The following is a 13,256-nucleotide window of genomic DNA, read 5'->3' as shown; positions in this document are numbered from 1 at the left end:
TATTTGGCTGTATTTGTGTGTTTATCGTATGTATGGTGCCTCTTTTTAATTCCAAGATGAATCTTTTTATTTATTCATTCATTTATTTATGATGTGTTGTGTTTCTCTGGCTATTTTTGGTTAACAGTGTTTTTGTGATGTAACCCTTGTTGTTAAATTATTAGATCCGCTTTCTTGCATCTCTCTCTCCCTTGTTTCCTGTCATCTTTCTACTGCCGCTATCTAATAAAGGCATAAAATTCCCTAAAAACATATATATCCTGCTTGTGGACAAAGTTGACAGATGAAATACCAATGAATTAGCATTCAGCACATGATACATTATATGAATGATTTTGGTTTCCTTGTTGTCATCACTCACAATTGACCAAAAGACCAAAAACGATACAGGCCTCCTAACCAACCCAAAAATTCCACTTGCACTTGTGCTTGAGTCTTTTCTTTTAAGACTGTGGTAAAGGCTAGCAGTGCAGAAAGACATCACCCCTACAGGCTGAATGTAGGGCCACTTAACCTAAAAGGAGCATCTGTTATCTTCTCCTGTGTTTAGTTGCTTGCAGTTCCTTCTCTGCTTAGACCAGCACGTGACACAAAACCCCTGACTGTCCACTGCAATATTCCGTTGCATGTGCTCCGTCTCACCTTCCAGTGTTTGTCCTGTGCTTTAGTTTCACATCACGCTGTTTATGGAAGCGATCTGTTATTAAGTCAGTATCCTCATCTTCTGGTATGTTAACATTCATATTGGGAGGAACTTCTTCTTTAACTTTCTCATTTTGAACCATAATAATTGTTAGATAATGTCCCAAAATGTTTGCAGCCTCATGTGCTGATTTAATGATCTCATAATGCAGAAAACTGCAGAACTTGAGTAGAAGGAATCATTTGATTTGAATGACAGAAAGTCTTCCATAGTTACAGTACAAGGCTCTGTTTCCTGTTAACCTAAGCTGCCAGCTGATCTGCTCTTCTCTGTTGCTCTCCTCTTTCTGTCTTCCTTTCTTGCTTGTTCTTTCTTTCTTTCTTTCTTCCTTCCTTCCTTCCTTTCTTTCTTTCTCTCTTTCTCTCATTCCTTCTTTCTTTCTTTCCCTTCTCACTCTGCCCCTCAACCTCTTTCTTGCTTGCCTGTGTGTCTCCCTGCCTGTCTTTAGGTTCAGATAGTGCACAAAAAGCTGGACTTCAGCCATGTCACGTCTCGCTGTGGCTCCAAGGACAATATCAAACATGTCCCTGGAGGTGGCAATGTAAGTACTGCTGGAGCTGGAAGCAGACTCTGGTTAGGATGGATGCATCGAAGGTTTTATGCAAATTTTAAATTCAGCCATGAACAATTGGGAATCTTCTTTTTATCCTGTAAAGTAGTCACAAAAAGCTTGATCGCTAAAGGATGAAAGCAGAATTTGTGATCTTGGTATGTAAATTTGGTTCTCCATGGCTGGATGCATATTATATCATATACACCTGATTGGACTGTATTTACACAGAAATTCGTAAGCCTACACTACATACTGTAGATCTGACTTTTACCAGACAGTTAAAACAAGAAAAGTCAGACCATTGTTCTACACACTTTATCCTTATTAAAGCAAGCATGAGAGGATCTAATACTGGTAGAAAATCAAATCAATCTGTACTACAATCAGTACACTGTATCCGATATTCTTGTGTTATCCCCGATCAGGCCTCTGCTTGCTGATTTAGAAAATCTAATTTGAAGGTTTTTTGTACCAAGCATCCATCAGTCCTGGGAGCAATTGGAGTTCAATTAAAAATGTAGAAAGCTCTTTCTGCAAATATCAAACATTTAACATGAAAGGTTATCACTTTCAAAGTAACTCAGCATGAATGCACTGTAATTAGCACATTAATTGCTCCCTGTGTTTGCATTTCGGATTGATTTCACTTAAAACAAACTGACCACAGGTCTTAATACCCACCCTTCCAGATGTTGCTCCCATCTGCTCTAAACACCTGCTGCACTATCATGTTCCATCTCTGGGCTGCTCTCACAATCACCTCTCTGCTGCCTTAATTTAATGAAACAAAATATGTTCGCTCATATTGAAACTGTTGGGTTTCAATACAAAAGAGATCTGCTCAAAATATATTAACATACATAGTATTTTCTGCATACTGTACGTGGAACAGCCCTATTTTGTAAGGCGTGTTCCGTTTTTTTCTTATTTATTTTGTTTGAATTCCTCAGAGCAGTGTGCGAAGATTTACTTACAAATGTAGTTTGAGGAATTAAAGAAAAATAAGCAGAGAAAAAGAAAAAGAAAAAAAAATGTTTCATGGGCCGAAGAAATTGTTAGTAGTAACTAGGTGCCTTTAAAAAGTGTTTTTGTCTGTAATATCAGTCAAAAGGGGGGGTTTTTTGGGAGGGGGGGGGTCCACTCTTATATTGAAGGTACATCCTCAGTAAGCTTCCAATAATGCAGCGTTGGAATTCATTTGCAAGAAAACTGCCAAAACATGATTTATTTGAAGAAAAACTTTTGACCGGCTTGGGATATCACCAAAAAAACTGTAGATTATGTTTGCAAATTGTTTCTTAACACATTCTCCAGTGTGTTCCCAATACTTATGGTCTTATTTTTACCATTTTGTTTGGGGTATTTCACTGTTTATTTTCATGTATTCAAGTGAGTGATTGATGGACATTCGTATATATTTTCCTCCATTTTTCATTTAATATGTTCTTCAAGCTCAGATTAACTTTTATTTTAATTCCATAAAGTACTGATACTACTGTACACAGAAACTATAAACTGAAAGAATTCAAACATTGGTGTTTATATGATAAAATCAGGTCATTAATATTTAACCTGCTTTAAGCAACATCTTATGAGGGAGAGCTCCAGTGTCAGTCAGGCAATGAGAGCTGATGATGGTTTATTTGTTAATATAATTTTAATGTCAGTGAGGGTCATAGTCAGCTGACTGTTAGCTCTCCTGTCTGTCATCACGAACGTAAATCTGATTGATCTCATCCAGCACTGTGTCAGTCAGGTCACTGGGTCTTAAAATCCATCAGAGCCAGATGCCACAGACTCAGGATTACTGCTTGGGATCCTGAACATACACTCGGATCATGTGATGATGGTCTAATAACTGCCTGCTCCCGCCCTCCAATCATAGCCTTTCCCAATTTATATGCATAAATGGATAATCATTAACCAGACTAACAAAACAAAAAGGCACCTTGAGTAACAATAAAACAGGTCAAAGTGGGGAATCAGGCATGGGTAGGTAGTCCAGAATGTGCTGTGCTGTATGGCGTTCTCCCACATAGTCCATTGTATTGTAGAGACAGAATATCTTCCTCTCTATAAGTGCGCCAGGTGCATGATAATGGATCACAGTGATTTTCTAAATTGCCTAGAGTGAACGCTCAAGTATGGATGCATTGCAGTGGATGTGACATTTTTATGAATTAGTATAAATCTCTCCTCTTACCCAGGTGCAGATCCTGAATAAGAAGGTTGATGTGAGCAAGGTGACGTCCAAATGTGGCTCCAAGGACAACATCAAACATAAGCCAGGTCCGACTTAAAACTGTCCTCCTCTGTTTTCCTCCCTTCAAGCTTTATCCTTTTCTATTTTGGTCTCAGACTAGCCCTCCTTTTTACTGCAGGTGGTGGTGATGTCAAGATTGAGTCCCATAAGCTAAACATTAAGGCTAAGTCTAAGATTGGATCCATGGACAATGTGGGGCCCGGCAATGGACAGACCAACGGACACAAGGTCAAACTTTAACACAGTCATTAATATTATCAGTAAATAGACAGTTAACCTGTCTGGTTCTGCTGACTCACTGTGCTTTTACAGGCCATCACCACTAGATGGTGCAGTAGCTTGAGAGTAGTACACTAGAAAAAAACATCTTTGTGTGTGTGCGTGTCTGTGTGTGTGTGTGTGTGTGTATATGTGTGTGTGTGTGCGTGTCTGCCCTTGTGTGTCTATATTTGGCTAAAGGAGGAGAAGGCAGAGGAGAAGACATCACCACCAAGTAGTGCTCCAGCAACAGGACCAGCTGGCGTTGCTAAGGCAACAGCACCAGGAGGTGTTGCTAAGGAGAATGGGGTGAAGGAACCCACAGCTACTCCTTTTGGGGGAGATGGACTGAGGGAGCCCCTTAGCACAGACAAACGCATCACTGAGACAAGTAGGTATAAACACACACACACACACACACACACACACACACACACACACACACACACACACACACACACAGCTATTAGTCTTTAAAGCACTGAATGCTTATTTGATGGGTTACTAAGCTCCACTTCCCTTAGTTACTGTCACCAAATGTTCAAGCTTACTGTTCTGCAATTTGACATATGCAGTTTATAATGATAATAGTCATGCATCAATAATGGCAGAATTACCTCTCAAGATTCTTAGTCATTTTTTACAAAAGCAGGTTTATCAATTCTAGCTGGGGATGGTCGATGTTACTGGTTGAAATGACAACTGTCACTAGTAGATTTTATTGTAGCTAGCTAATGAATCATTGTTAGCTCCATGAGTTGTTCAAACTCAGACTGACTCATTTTGAAATGCAAACCCTGTAAAAGCATCTTAATTATGCACCTGATGGCTGCATACATGATATCATCATGATAAAGAAAAATGTTATTTTGTTCTGACAATCCTCTGTTTGTATACTTACCTTACAGACAAATGTACAAATAGCACAGAGGTTATGATGATTATTGTATTTATGCTTTATTGTTCTTATTTTCAAACCGTATGTTTTCACTTTTAATATTACAAGAGAAAATGCTTTTAGGATGAGGACTAACCCATGAGTTTGACGACTGGGCTGCTGGAGTATAAAGTTATTTTAAGCTGCCAGCTCTGGAAGTAACATTATGCTTTTATTACTACTGTAGGTACTAAATCAGTTAGTCAGGCATGCTACTGTTTGCAGCTTTCATTAGAGCAGACAAACACACTGTTGTATCGATTCCATTACACTTAAACTTACACTTCTCTCTTCTGTTTTTGATTTTGGAAATCCTCAGAAGCACAGCCCCCTTTATGATGGGGTTCGATAGCATATTATGGAATTCAAATCCAGTATTACAGAATCCATATCCCCTACCAAATCTTATTAGTTTTACTTTAAATCATTTGCAAGTACCTAAATGCTAACTATCAGCTGACAATTTAGTGACAATTTAGTGAATTCACAACCTGAAAATGAAATGATAAGAACAGTGATGTGTCTTTTCACTCACAAACAATATCTAGCTGAATACAGACATCAGCCTTTCTAGGCTTCTTTGCTAATTAAAACTGTCTGAGCTTAATGATCTTGGCTATAAGTTCCTCAAGGTCAGATTCACATTTATTTTAATTCTGTATGGTACCTCTACTACAGTACACAGATACTATAGATATAGCAGATACCCAATGTCCACTGTTTCAACATATGGAGAAATCCCAAAGCTTAACTTGCCTGCTGTGCCAAGTTACAGTTGCTAAGTTTTGATTGGACAATCACCATTCAGGGGTTTATCAAATGGTCAATTGCAGACACACTCGACAATAAATAAGTAGATACTATGTGTATGCATGCATGTGTGTGTACCTCCTCTCTGCTATGTGTCTGATTGAGTGGGGCGGTAAAAATAGCAGCGACACTTTGCCACAAAATTAAATTATGAAGAGACCCACTGAGTAAAGATTAGCCAGCCTTAGTGGATAAATTCATTTCTGGCACTGCAGCTGCTTCCAGACTCCAGAGTTCAGAGGGACAACAGACTTCTGCCTCCTGACACGGTTGCCACACTCAGCCTAATTGATGGATGGCTTCAGTGATAATAAAATAAAAAACAGGGATGTTTTGTAATTCTGCCCATAACTCATATGAACCTGCCCCAGACAGTAACGGCCTATTAGCTAGAGACCATCTGGCTGGTGAAATTTAGACTGGAAATTTCCACCCATGTATCTGCATCACTTTTTTTCTCTTCTCTGTTGGTGACATCTCTTTCTTTAACCCGGTTTCCTACCCTCCACAGATTGAGTCTCAGTGACCTGTAGTTTTTGGTGGGACACACATGGCGCTCGCCGACCTGCCAATCAACCGACCAACCAACCTACCACGGCGCAGTCACTTCCCTCTGGCCCCGCCCTCCATCTCGCCCACCGCAGCACCAAACTGACCGTTCGCCTCTCAGTGTTTCTCTGGGGTCCGCCGCCTGCCAGCTTCCCGCTACCAACCCTGTCCTTTGAGCTCTCAATGCCCTCGGGTTGACCTTTGGCCCTGCCTACCACAGAGAAGAGCACTTGCTGTTTGTCTGTGTTTCTCTGTGTGGGGTTCCACCAGCTTCTTGACTGATAAAGTTCCCTCGTAAGCACCCCAAACCCCAAATCTAACAACCTCAACGCAATAAATCCACTATTGTAGTCAGTGCTGTATGGAAGTATACTGAGCATAGCCAGTTTTTTCTTCAAATATTTCCACCTATGAGTCTAATTACTGTTTAAGCACTAGTCCTCATAGTCCAAAAACCCTGCTTCAGAACTTAGTAATGAGGCTCTGGTCCCTCTTACAGGCCCTCACAATTCAAAACCACCTTGATCTCCCAATCTTGTTAGCAGACATTATGCTAACACTACTTTTTACCCCACCACTGCTCACAGTCCACTTGTCCGCTGGCTACCAGCCAGCAGCAGGGCAAATACTATTAAGTCTGCTTTAAATACACATTTTGCATCCTGTTATCCAGCCAGCAATCTTTCCAAATCTACAGTATCTATAATACTTGCACAATGTCTCACTATAGGTAACTCTACAGCTCACTCATCAAACATGTCTTCTCCAAATCCATTGCAATTCTTTAACCTTGGACTATTAATATCATGATGCTCACAGCTAGCAGTGATCGGTGCAAAGGACAAGGGCTGATGAATGAGTAGTTCAAAATCAGTGCAGAAAAAGATGCGTTCATTTATTTGTGAGGGAAATTTTATGCCCTAACACAAGGCTGCAACAAAGCAGTTACAATTAGAAAACATTTAATGGTGTGATAATCATGAGAAAGGTGGGCATAAAGTGATTGGGGAACTCTGCTGCTGCTTTGGTTAGACTTGGCTCAAAAAGCTTTTGGCACTGAACACAGGTATTTGATCTGGCATCCGAGAATTTTTAAGTAGGATCACAGTTAGTATTTGACCTTGAAGGAGTGAATATTACTTAAAGCTGAAGGTTTAACCTTAAACAGGCGTATTAAACCACTCCGTAATCCTAACTCTATATGATGAGTGTTTAACCCTAGCCCTAAACTGCTAGCAGCTGCACCTTTTATTGCACATAAACCATTAACAAACAATATACTGTATGTAGCACTTTCCTTATTGCTGACAATGTCAACCACCATGTCACAGGCTGCTGTGTAATTCACTAAATCAACATGCACAGGTCTATGAAGTGTATTATTATAGTGAGTGTGTCAGCATGACTAAACAGTTATGTTCACATTCTGCTGGCAAAACTGAACCTGTAACACTTTTATTGAAATCAGTCCTGGACACATGGTATTAGCACAAGTCCACAAACTACTGTGGATAATTCAGCTCTGTAGTTTGGGTTGATGAAAGTATTTTTAAAAAAGACAAAAAACAAACAAAAAAAAAAAACACACCCCAAGCAATAGACCTTTCTCAGTGTGAGACTTACAAACCCTTAACCTTTAGCTCTAAATGAGCTCACATACTTATATCTTCCATCCTTTGCATGGCATACATTTCAGGGGCACCAATCCCTTAAGTGAGGGATCTCCTACACCATAACTCTTTAGTTCCCACACAGTGTAATCATTACAGGGCATCAAGCTTGATCCCAAACCACCTCATACACCTTATCTTCTTTGTGGGGGACCCCGGCAGTCACTATGATCTGTATATAGCATATACAGTCTACATGTGTCTATTAGAGACAGACAGACAGACAGCATCTTTCTTCTCTCGCGCATGTGGCACCTCCTGGTCATGTGGTTCACTCCAGTGGAGAGGGGTGGGGCTACAGACCCCCACCCTCTTTTAAGTCCTCCCACTTAGCCGGTGCGTTGTAGAATCCTCTCTGTGAAACCTGCTAACGTTCTTCACGCACACACACACACACATACAGCACACACAAGCGCAGAGATACACTGGAAAGCACACACACGCTTGTTGGTGTGCATGCACACATACACAAACAGAAATACCAACACACACACACACCGTATAATACACACACACCGAAATCAGCACCCTAAAATAAAAAAAAAAACGTTATGTTGCTCATTAAAGCATCTCTCTCTGTTCTAGAATGAAACCAACTCTTTATTGTGTTTTGGTGGTCTATGCTGATATTGTTAAAACAACGATGAGCTGTGTCGGTGTGTTGTTCCTATCATAGTCATTGTCAGACATTTTCATCATAGGCTCACCTCACCCAGCTTTCATCTCGTCTATTTCCTCTTCCTTTGTTTCACTGCACCTCTCTGACAGCAATACAGTGATCTTAGCTGGGGACGCCTCCCGTTACCCACGCATATAGATGGCGTACAGACAGAGAGAAATGGACAGACAGACAGAGAACGACCACAGAAGTTAACAGATAGTCAGGAGAGAGGCAAGTTGTGTCATTTGAGGGGAATAATGTTACATTCATGGCAAGTCTGAAGTTGGAATTTTCTTTGCAACTTTAAAATTATTTACTGATTTATTTTCTAGAGACTCTGTCTAGTAGATAGAACCTACTAAAAGCTACAACCAAGCCACTTGAGGTGACTGCTGCACAGTAGCAGATGATCAAAATGATCAAGTTTCTAGTTTATATTTTACCCTACATCTGTAGTGTAAATAGATGGAAGCAAATAGCTTTTTAGAAGTTTGTTTTTTTATATTTTTGTTCAGCACTTTCTTGTTTGTTTTGTATAGGATATCACTGGATATTCAAAAGTTATTAAAAGCAAAAATTCTCAAAGATTAAAAAAAGAATGATCAAAAAATGATTTCACTACACTGGACAGCAGGAATTGCCCAGCTCCAAAATGCCATGAATGCAGCAGTATTTCAGCAAGGCAGAACTAAGAAAGGCCTGCAAATACTGTAGTTGAGACCATCCAGTGGTATTTGAAGTTGTCTTTGAAGGGAACAAATCTGTTCTTGTAAAATAGAGATCCACATTTTAAAGAAAAGTTTGATTTTTTTCTGTTTTTCAAAAGAATCATACAGTAGCACGCTTGGTTTTAAAGGGAATGAAAATCAAAGGTTGATAAGAAATAAGCATGAAGTCGTCATTATTTCTGCTCAGTTTCAGCCTGTTTGTACTATTTTAATATATCACCAAAAATTCAATTTTGGCATTTTCGAGTCTTGTAAACCAACACTGTGATGTGATTTTGATTTTACAGATCAAAAACATTATTGTGTGTGAAAGAAGTAAAACAAGTAGAACCAGCCATCTTAATGAGGAAGGCTCTTTCCACTCACTGTAATTCTATGCATTGTGCATTAAAGTCTGCGATGGTCTCCGGTGAAACAATGAAGGATTAGTGACGTGTTTGTGGCGTGTTGCCGTAGTTGTCAGATGTGTGAAGTGTTACCACTGCATCCATCCTGTAGAGAGCGCTGACGAGCCTCTGGAACACTGATAGTCTGGCTCTGAGACTTCAAAAAAAGGCTGACTGAGAAAACTTACATCACCATTAGAGAAGCTACAGTAGACCTACATACTGTCTCTCATCTAAATTAGCTTTGATGACCATGCTATATTATTGTGTCTGGAATACTAAATACTACTCAAATCATATTAATTATGTACAGCTCCCCTTCAAACTCTAAAGTCTTGTGCACTTTGAACACAGTCTTGTTCATTTCTTGATGCACTGAAGTGATATAAAAGTTGCTTTATTGTATATTGGTCAAACATTGTCAGCTGTGTACTGTACATGTGTGCTTTTGGGAGCAAAACAGTCTTGGTAGTTAGATACAATTATGATAATCAAAGAGCAAGTGATCAAATAGTCAACAATAAAGACTAGACAACTAAAATCACCATATAAGCATATTTGATATTGTACTATTCCCTCAAAATCATTCTCATGAGTTGCCTATAAGTAAAACATGATACATATGTGTGGATCATATGTGAAACAAAAATGTGAATCTTTCTTCAGGAATAGAAGAACAAAGGGATGAAAGCACTTTGCTAGGTGTAGGTAGTGGTGTGTGTATATAAAATAGGAATAAGTAGTAGTCTTAATGTGCGTTGGAAGCTCAGTGTATGAGTACGTTACCATATGACGGGATGAGCTGATGTTGTGTATCCTGGATGACACATTGGTACTCTTTATCTTGGTCAGCTTTGTGGATTTTAGTGGAGCTTTGGTCATCGGTGTTGTGCTATTGGCTATGATGGTTTAACACTCAACTCTCCAGTCTGCCCTCATGTTGTTCCTGGTTTTTACTTTTTGACCAAGCTACAAAATCAAATTTCACAAGTGGGCAAGTTTATAGTCAGCCAGGTTAAAGGACCACACTGAACTATGAGGAGCGTGGCGAATAGTCGCCTTACTCAATATGTTTCACAGATAGAATGTTTTCTCTTGAATGATTTTCAGCACTTCAGCATACAGTATGTTCAGTAACTGTAAGTGATTAGAAGTATCATAAAACTGAAAATGAGTTTAGTGTAGAAATAACTTCAGTGTCGCATGGTTAAATCTTTTTTATGAGATGTGTGTAAACCTTTGAGGTTTGTACTGCGACATGTAAAACAGATATAAGATTTGATGAAACAAATGCACTTTGAATGACAGATTGCTGAAAGATTTAAAGCATTACTTGCTTGAGTGAAGTTAGCCAGACAGCTAAAGTTTGTGGAGCTGATGTGCATTACTAATGGTAAAGATTTGGTTATGTCTGTTTTATAACTTATGAAACTACAGGCCATAAAAGACAAACTAATATTGTGACTTTGCCTAGCGGTATCTGTGTATTTGTCGGCCGATAAGTAATGAAAAGTTGCAGTAGTACGTAAATGACAAAGATATGTTTGAAGTAATTTAGAAACAGTGACGTAACTACAAAGTAACCAGAAAGTTTAGTTTTCAACTCTAAAATGTCCTGCATGCAGCATATTTTGGTCTTTAATTAAGTCTTTAATCACCTAATTTAGAGGAATACTTATTAAAATGTTTCAAGTGTTGATGTACACAAATAAGTATCACCTGATAAGTTGTTATCAGATTTTGAAAACTCAAATATCTGTATTGGTATCTACGTCAGAAATCCAATGTTGGTTGAGCTATACTTCACATACTGTATGCTAAAGCAATAGCACGGACAGAGTTGTTTATTAGAGGAAAATGGTTCCAATCCTCCCTTTATATAGTTGGAGGGGAGACTAATGGGCTACTTTATCTCTTAAAGTTTAGGTTTAATATAATAACAGTGGATATGAGTAGGTTTAAGACTAGAATTATCATCAGTATCGTTAACTGAGGTATAAAGTTAATGTTGCAGCTTGGACAAAAGGTAATAACCAGATTCACTCTGATGTCCGTCCACAACTGTTTGATCCCCAGTTATACTGTAGCGCTTGAATACCACCCGTCCACTAGTATCTCACACTGCCCATTGTATATAGATACCACCATGTTTTTATCACTCTAGAAGAAACTCAAATAAATTAAAATCAAACAAAAACATAAAAAAAACTTACTTCTTAACAGGGTGTTGTGGATGTCGACAGATGAGCTTTCATGTTCATAAACCTGTTACTGTTAAGGTTAATAATGGTATTATTATAAGACTGAAAGCATAAGAAAGGAAAGGTGTACTTTTTCTTTTTTCAGAGTCTGCCTTTTTTCCTCCAAGAAAAGGGCTGCTGAAGTTTAAAGAATGTTTTTAAAATGTATTAAAGATGCAAGATTATGAATACATGTATGAGGTTTGTCTCTGTTCTGTTTTGGAAGATAGATCACATATGGAAACACTATTTACCGGATTCAAACTGACGGGCAAGAAGGGAGGCGGTGTGTGTCATGTTTGGTATGATCTGACAAATGACTTGGAGAAAAGTTATGCAAAGAAAACCTGGAATCACAGAAAACTAAATGACAAACTTAAAATTGGTTGACAAAGTTCAGTTCTTTCAAAAGACCAAAAACAATCTAATTAGTTTCCACAATCTGATTGGTTTTCGCTTCGGTTTGAAATGCACTAAATGTGGCACTGGACACACACTGGCCAGCCCTGTCTTCCGACTACCGCCACCCCCCAGTCAGACTAACAGTAACCAGACTTAGTCTTTTGGCATGTGGTACAAAGTAATGTACTGTATTAGACAGCTCCTATATAGACACCTTGACATACCTACCAACACAGGACTGAAATAAGGGAAGACTTGGACAAAATTATCTGTTCAGTGTTAATAACAAAGGAAAATCATTTAAACTTTTGGAACAATGTGCACTATTGAAAAGCATATAATAAATTAATTAATATTGAGCTCAAAACTACATTTGAACTTGAACTGTCCTTCTAAAAGAGACAGCTAATTGCCTGAAATGTAACAGGACAAAGTGAGAAATCCAGAATAAAGTGGAGTGTTGGTAGATATGCACCTGGAGCCCCTAGCTATGTCTCCCACCTACAGAGGCTTGCCAGCATCACAGTGCTGAAAAATAGTTTCTCTACTTGTGTTCTTCACCACACCTACCAGATTTAAAACCAGTATTCTAACTGTTAACTGTTACACTATTGTATGTTGGTCTTTTTTTTTTCTTTTGCACTTACTTACTTTGGTTGTGGGTATCTCCTACATGTCCAAATCTGTCATCATAAATTAAGAGGAAACAAGCAAAATAATCTACTTTTCAGTGCTGTGGAATGGATCCACTGTAGTGTGTGCTGTTTTATTCTGTAGGGCACAACACCATAGCAAGAGCATGCAGAAGACAAACAAACTGCTGGTTGTTAGAGGCATCTGTCCTATTAGATAGAGCTCATCTCCCCCTCCAATTCTGAATATTTGGTATGAAAGAGATGTTCATTGTGATTATTTGTTAACCAGTGATGTGAATATTAATCATGAAATAAAAAGATGAGCAAAGGATCCAACAGTGTCACAGTTGTGTCATTACTTCTCTGTCCATCTACATATTTACTAATGTACTGTATTTTATTAATCATTGTACATATTGATTGACTTTTTTAACCTATAGTAGGCCATAATCAGCAGTTAA

At 38.7% G+C, this 13,256-nt stretch overlaps 1 protein-coding gene across 10 annotated transcripts in view; it reads left to right on the top strand.

Moving 5' to 3' along the window:
• The window catches only part of map4l (microtubule associated protein 4 like), a 105,526-nt gene extending 92,400 nt beyond the window's left edge, over positions 1 to 13,126 (top strand). For 5 of the 10 annotated variants that reach the window (XM_044367339.1, XM_044367334.1, XM_044367333.1 and 2 more), the window contains 5 exons: positions 1,152 to 1,244; positions 3,464 to 3,545; positions 3,638 to 3,747; positions 3,979 to 4,168; positions 6,036 to 13,126. In XM_044367339.1, the coding sequence (XP_044223274.1) occupies positions 1,152 to 1,244; positions 3,464 to 3,545; positions 3,638 to 3,747; positions 3,979 to 4,168; positions 6,036 to 6,040 (480 nt within the window). In that variant the 3' untranslated portion in view covers positions 6,041 to 13,126. Of the gene's footprint in view, positions 1 to 231; positions 1,048 to 1,151; positions 1,245 to 3,463; positions 3,546 to 3,637; positions 3,748 to 3,978; positions 4,169 to 6,035 lie in introns of those variants that run through there. The other 5 variants (XM_044367337.1, XM_044367336.1, XM_044367335.1 and 2 more) reach the window with 2 other exon arrangements.
• Positions 13,127 to 13,256: the final 130 nt, after the last annotated feature.

The sequence above is a fragment of the Thunnus albacares genome, chromosome 12 (assembly GCF_914725855.1).
Source record: "Thunnus albacares chromosome 12, fThuAlb1.1, whole genome shotgun sequence".
NCBI lineage: Eukaryota > Metazoa > Chordata > Actinopteri > Scombriformes > Scombridae > Thunnus > Thunnus albacares.
Note: the sequence above shows the minus strand (reverse complement) of the source record. Positions and strands in the feature narration are given on the sequence as shown.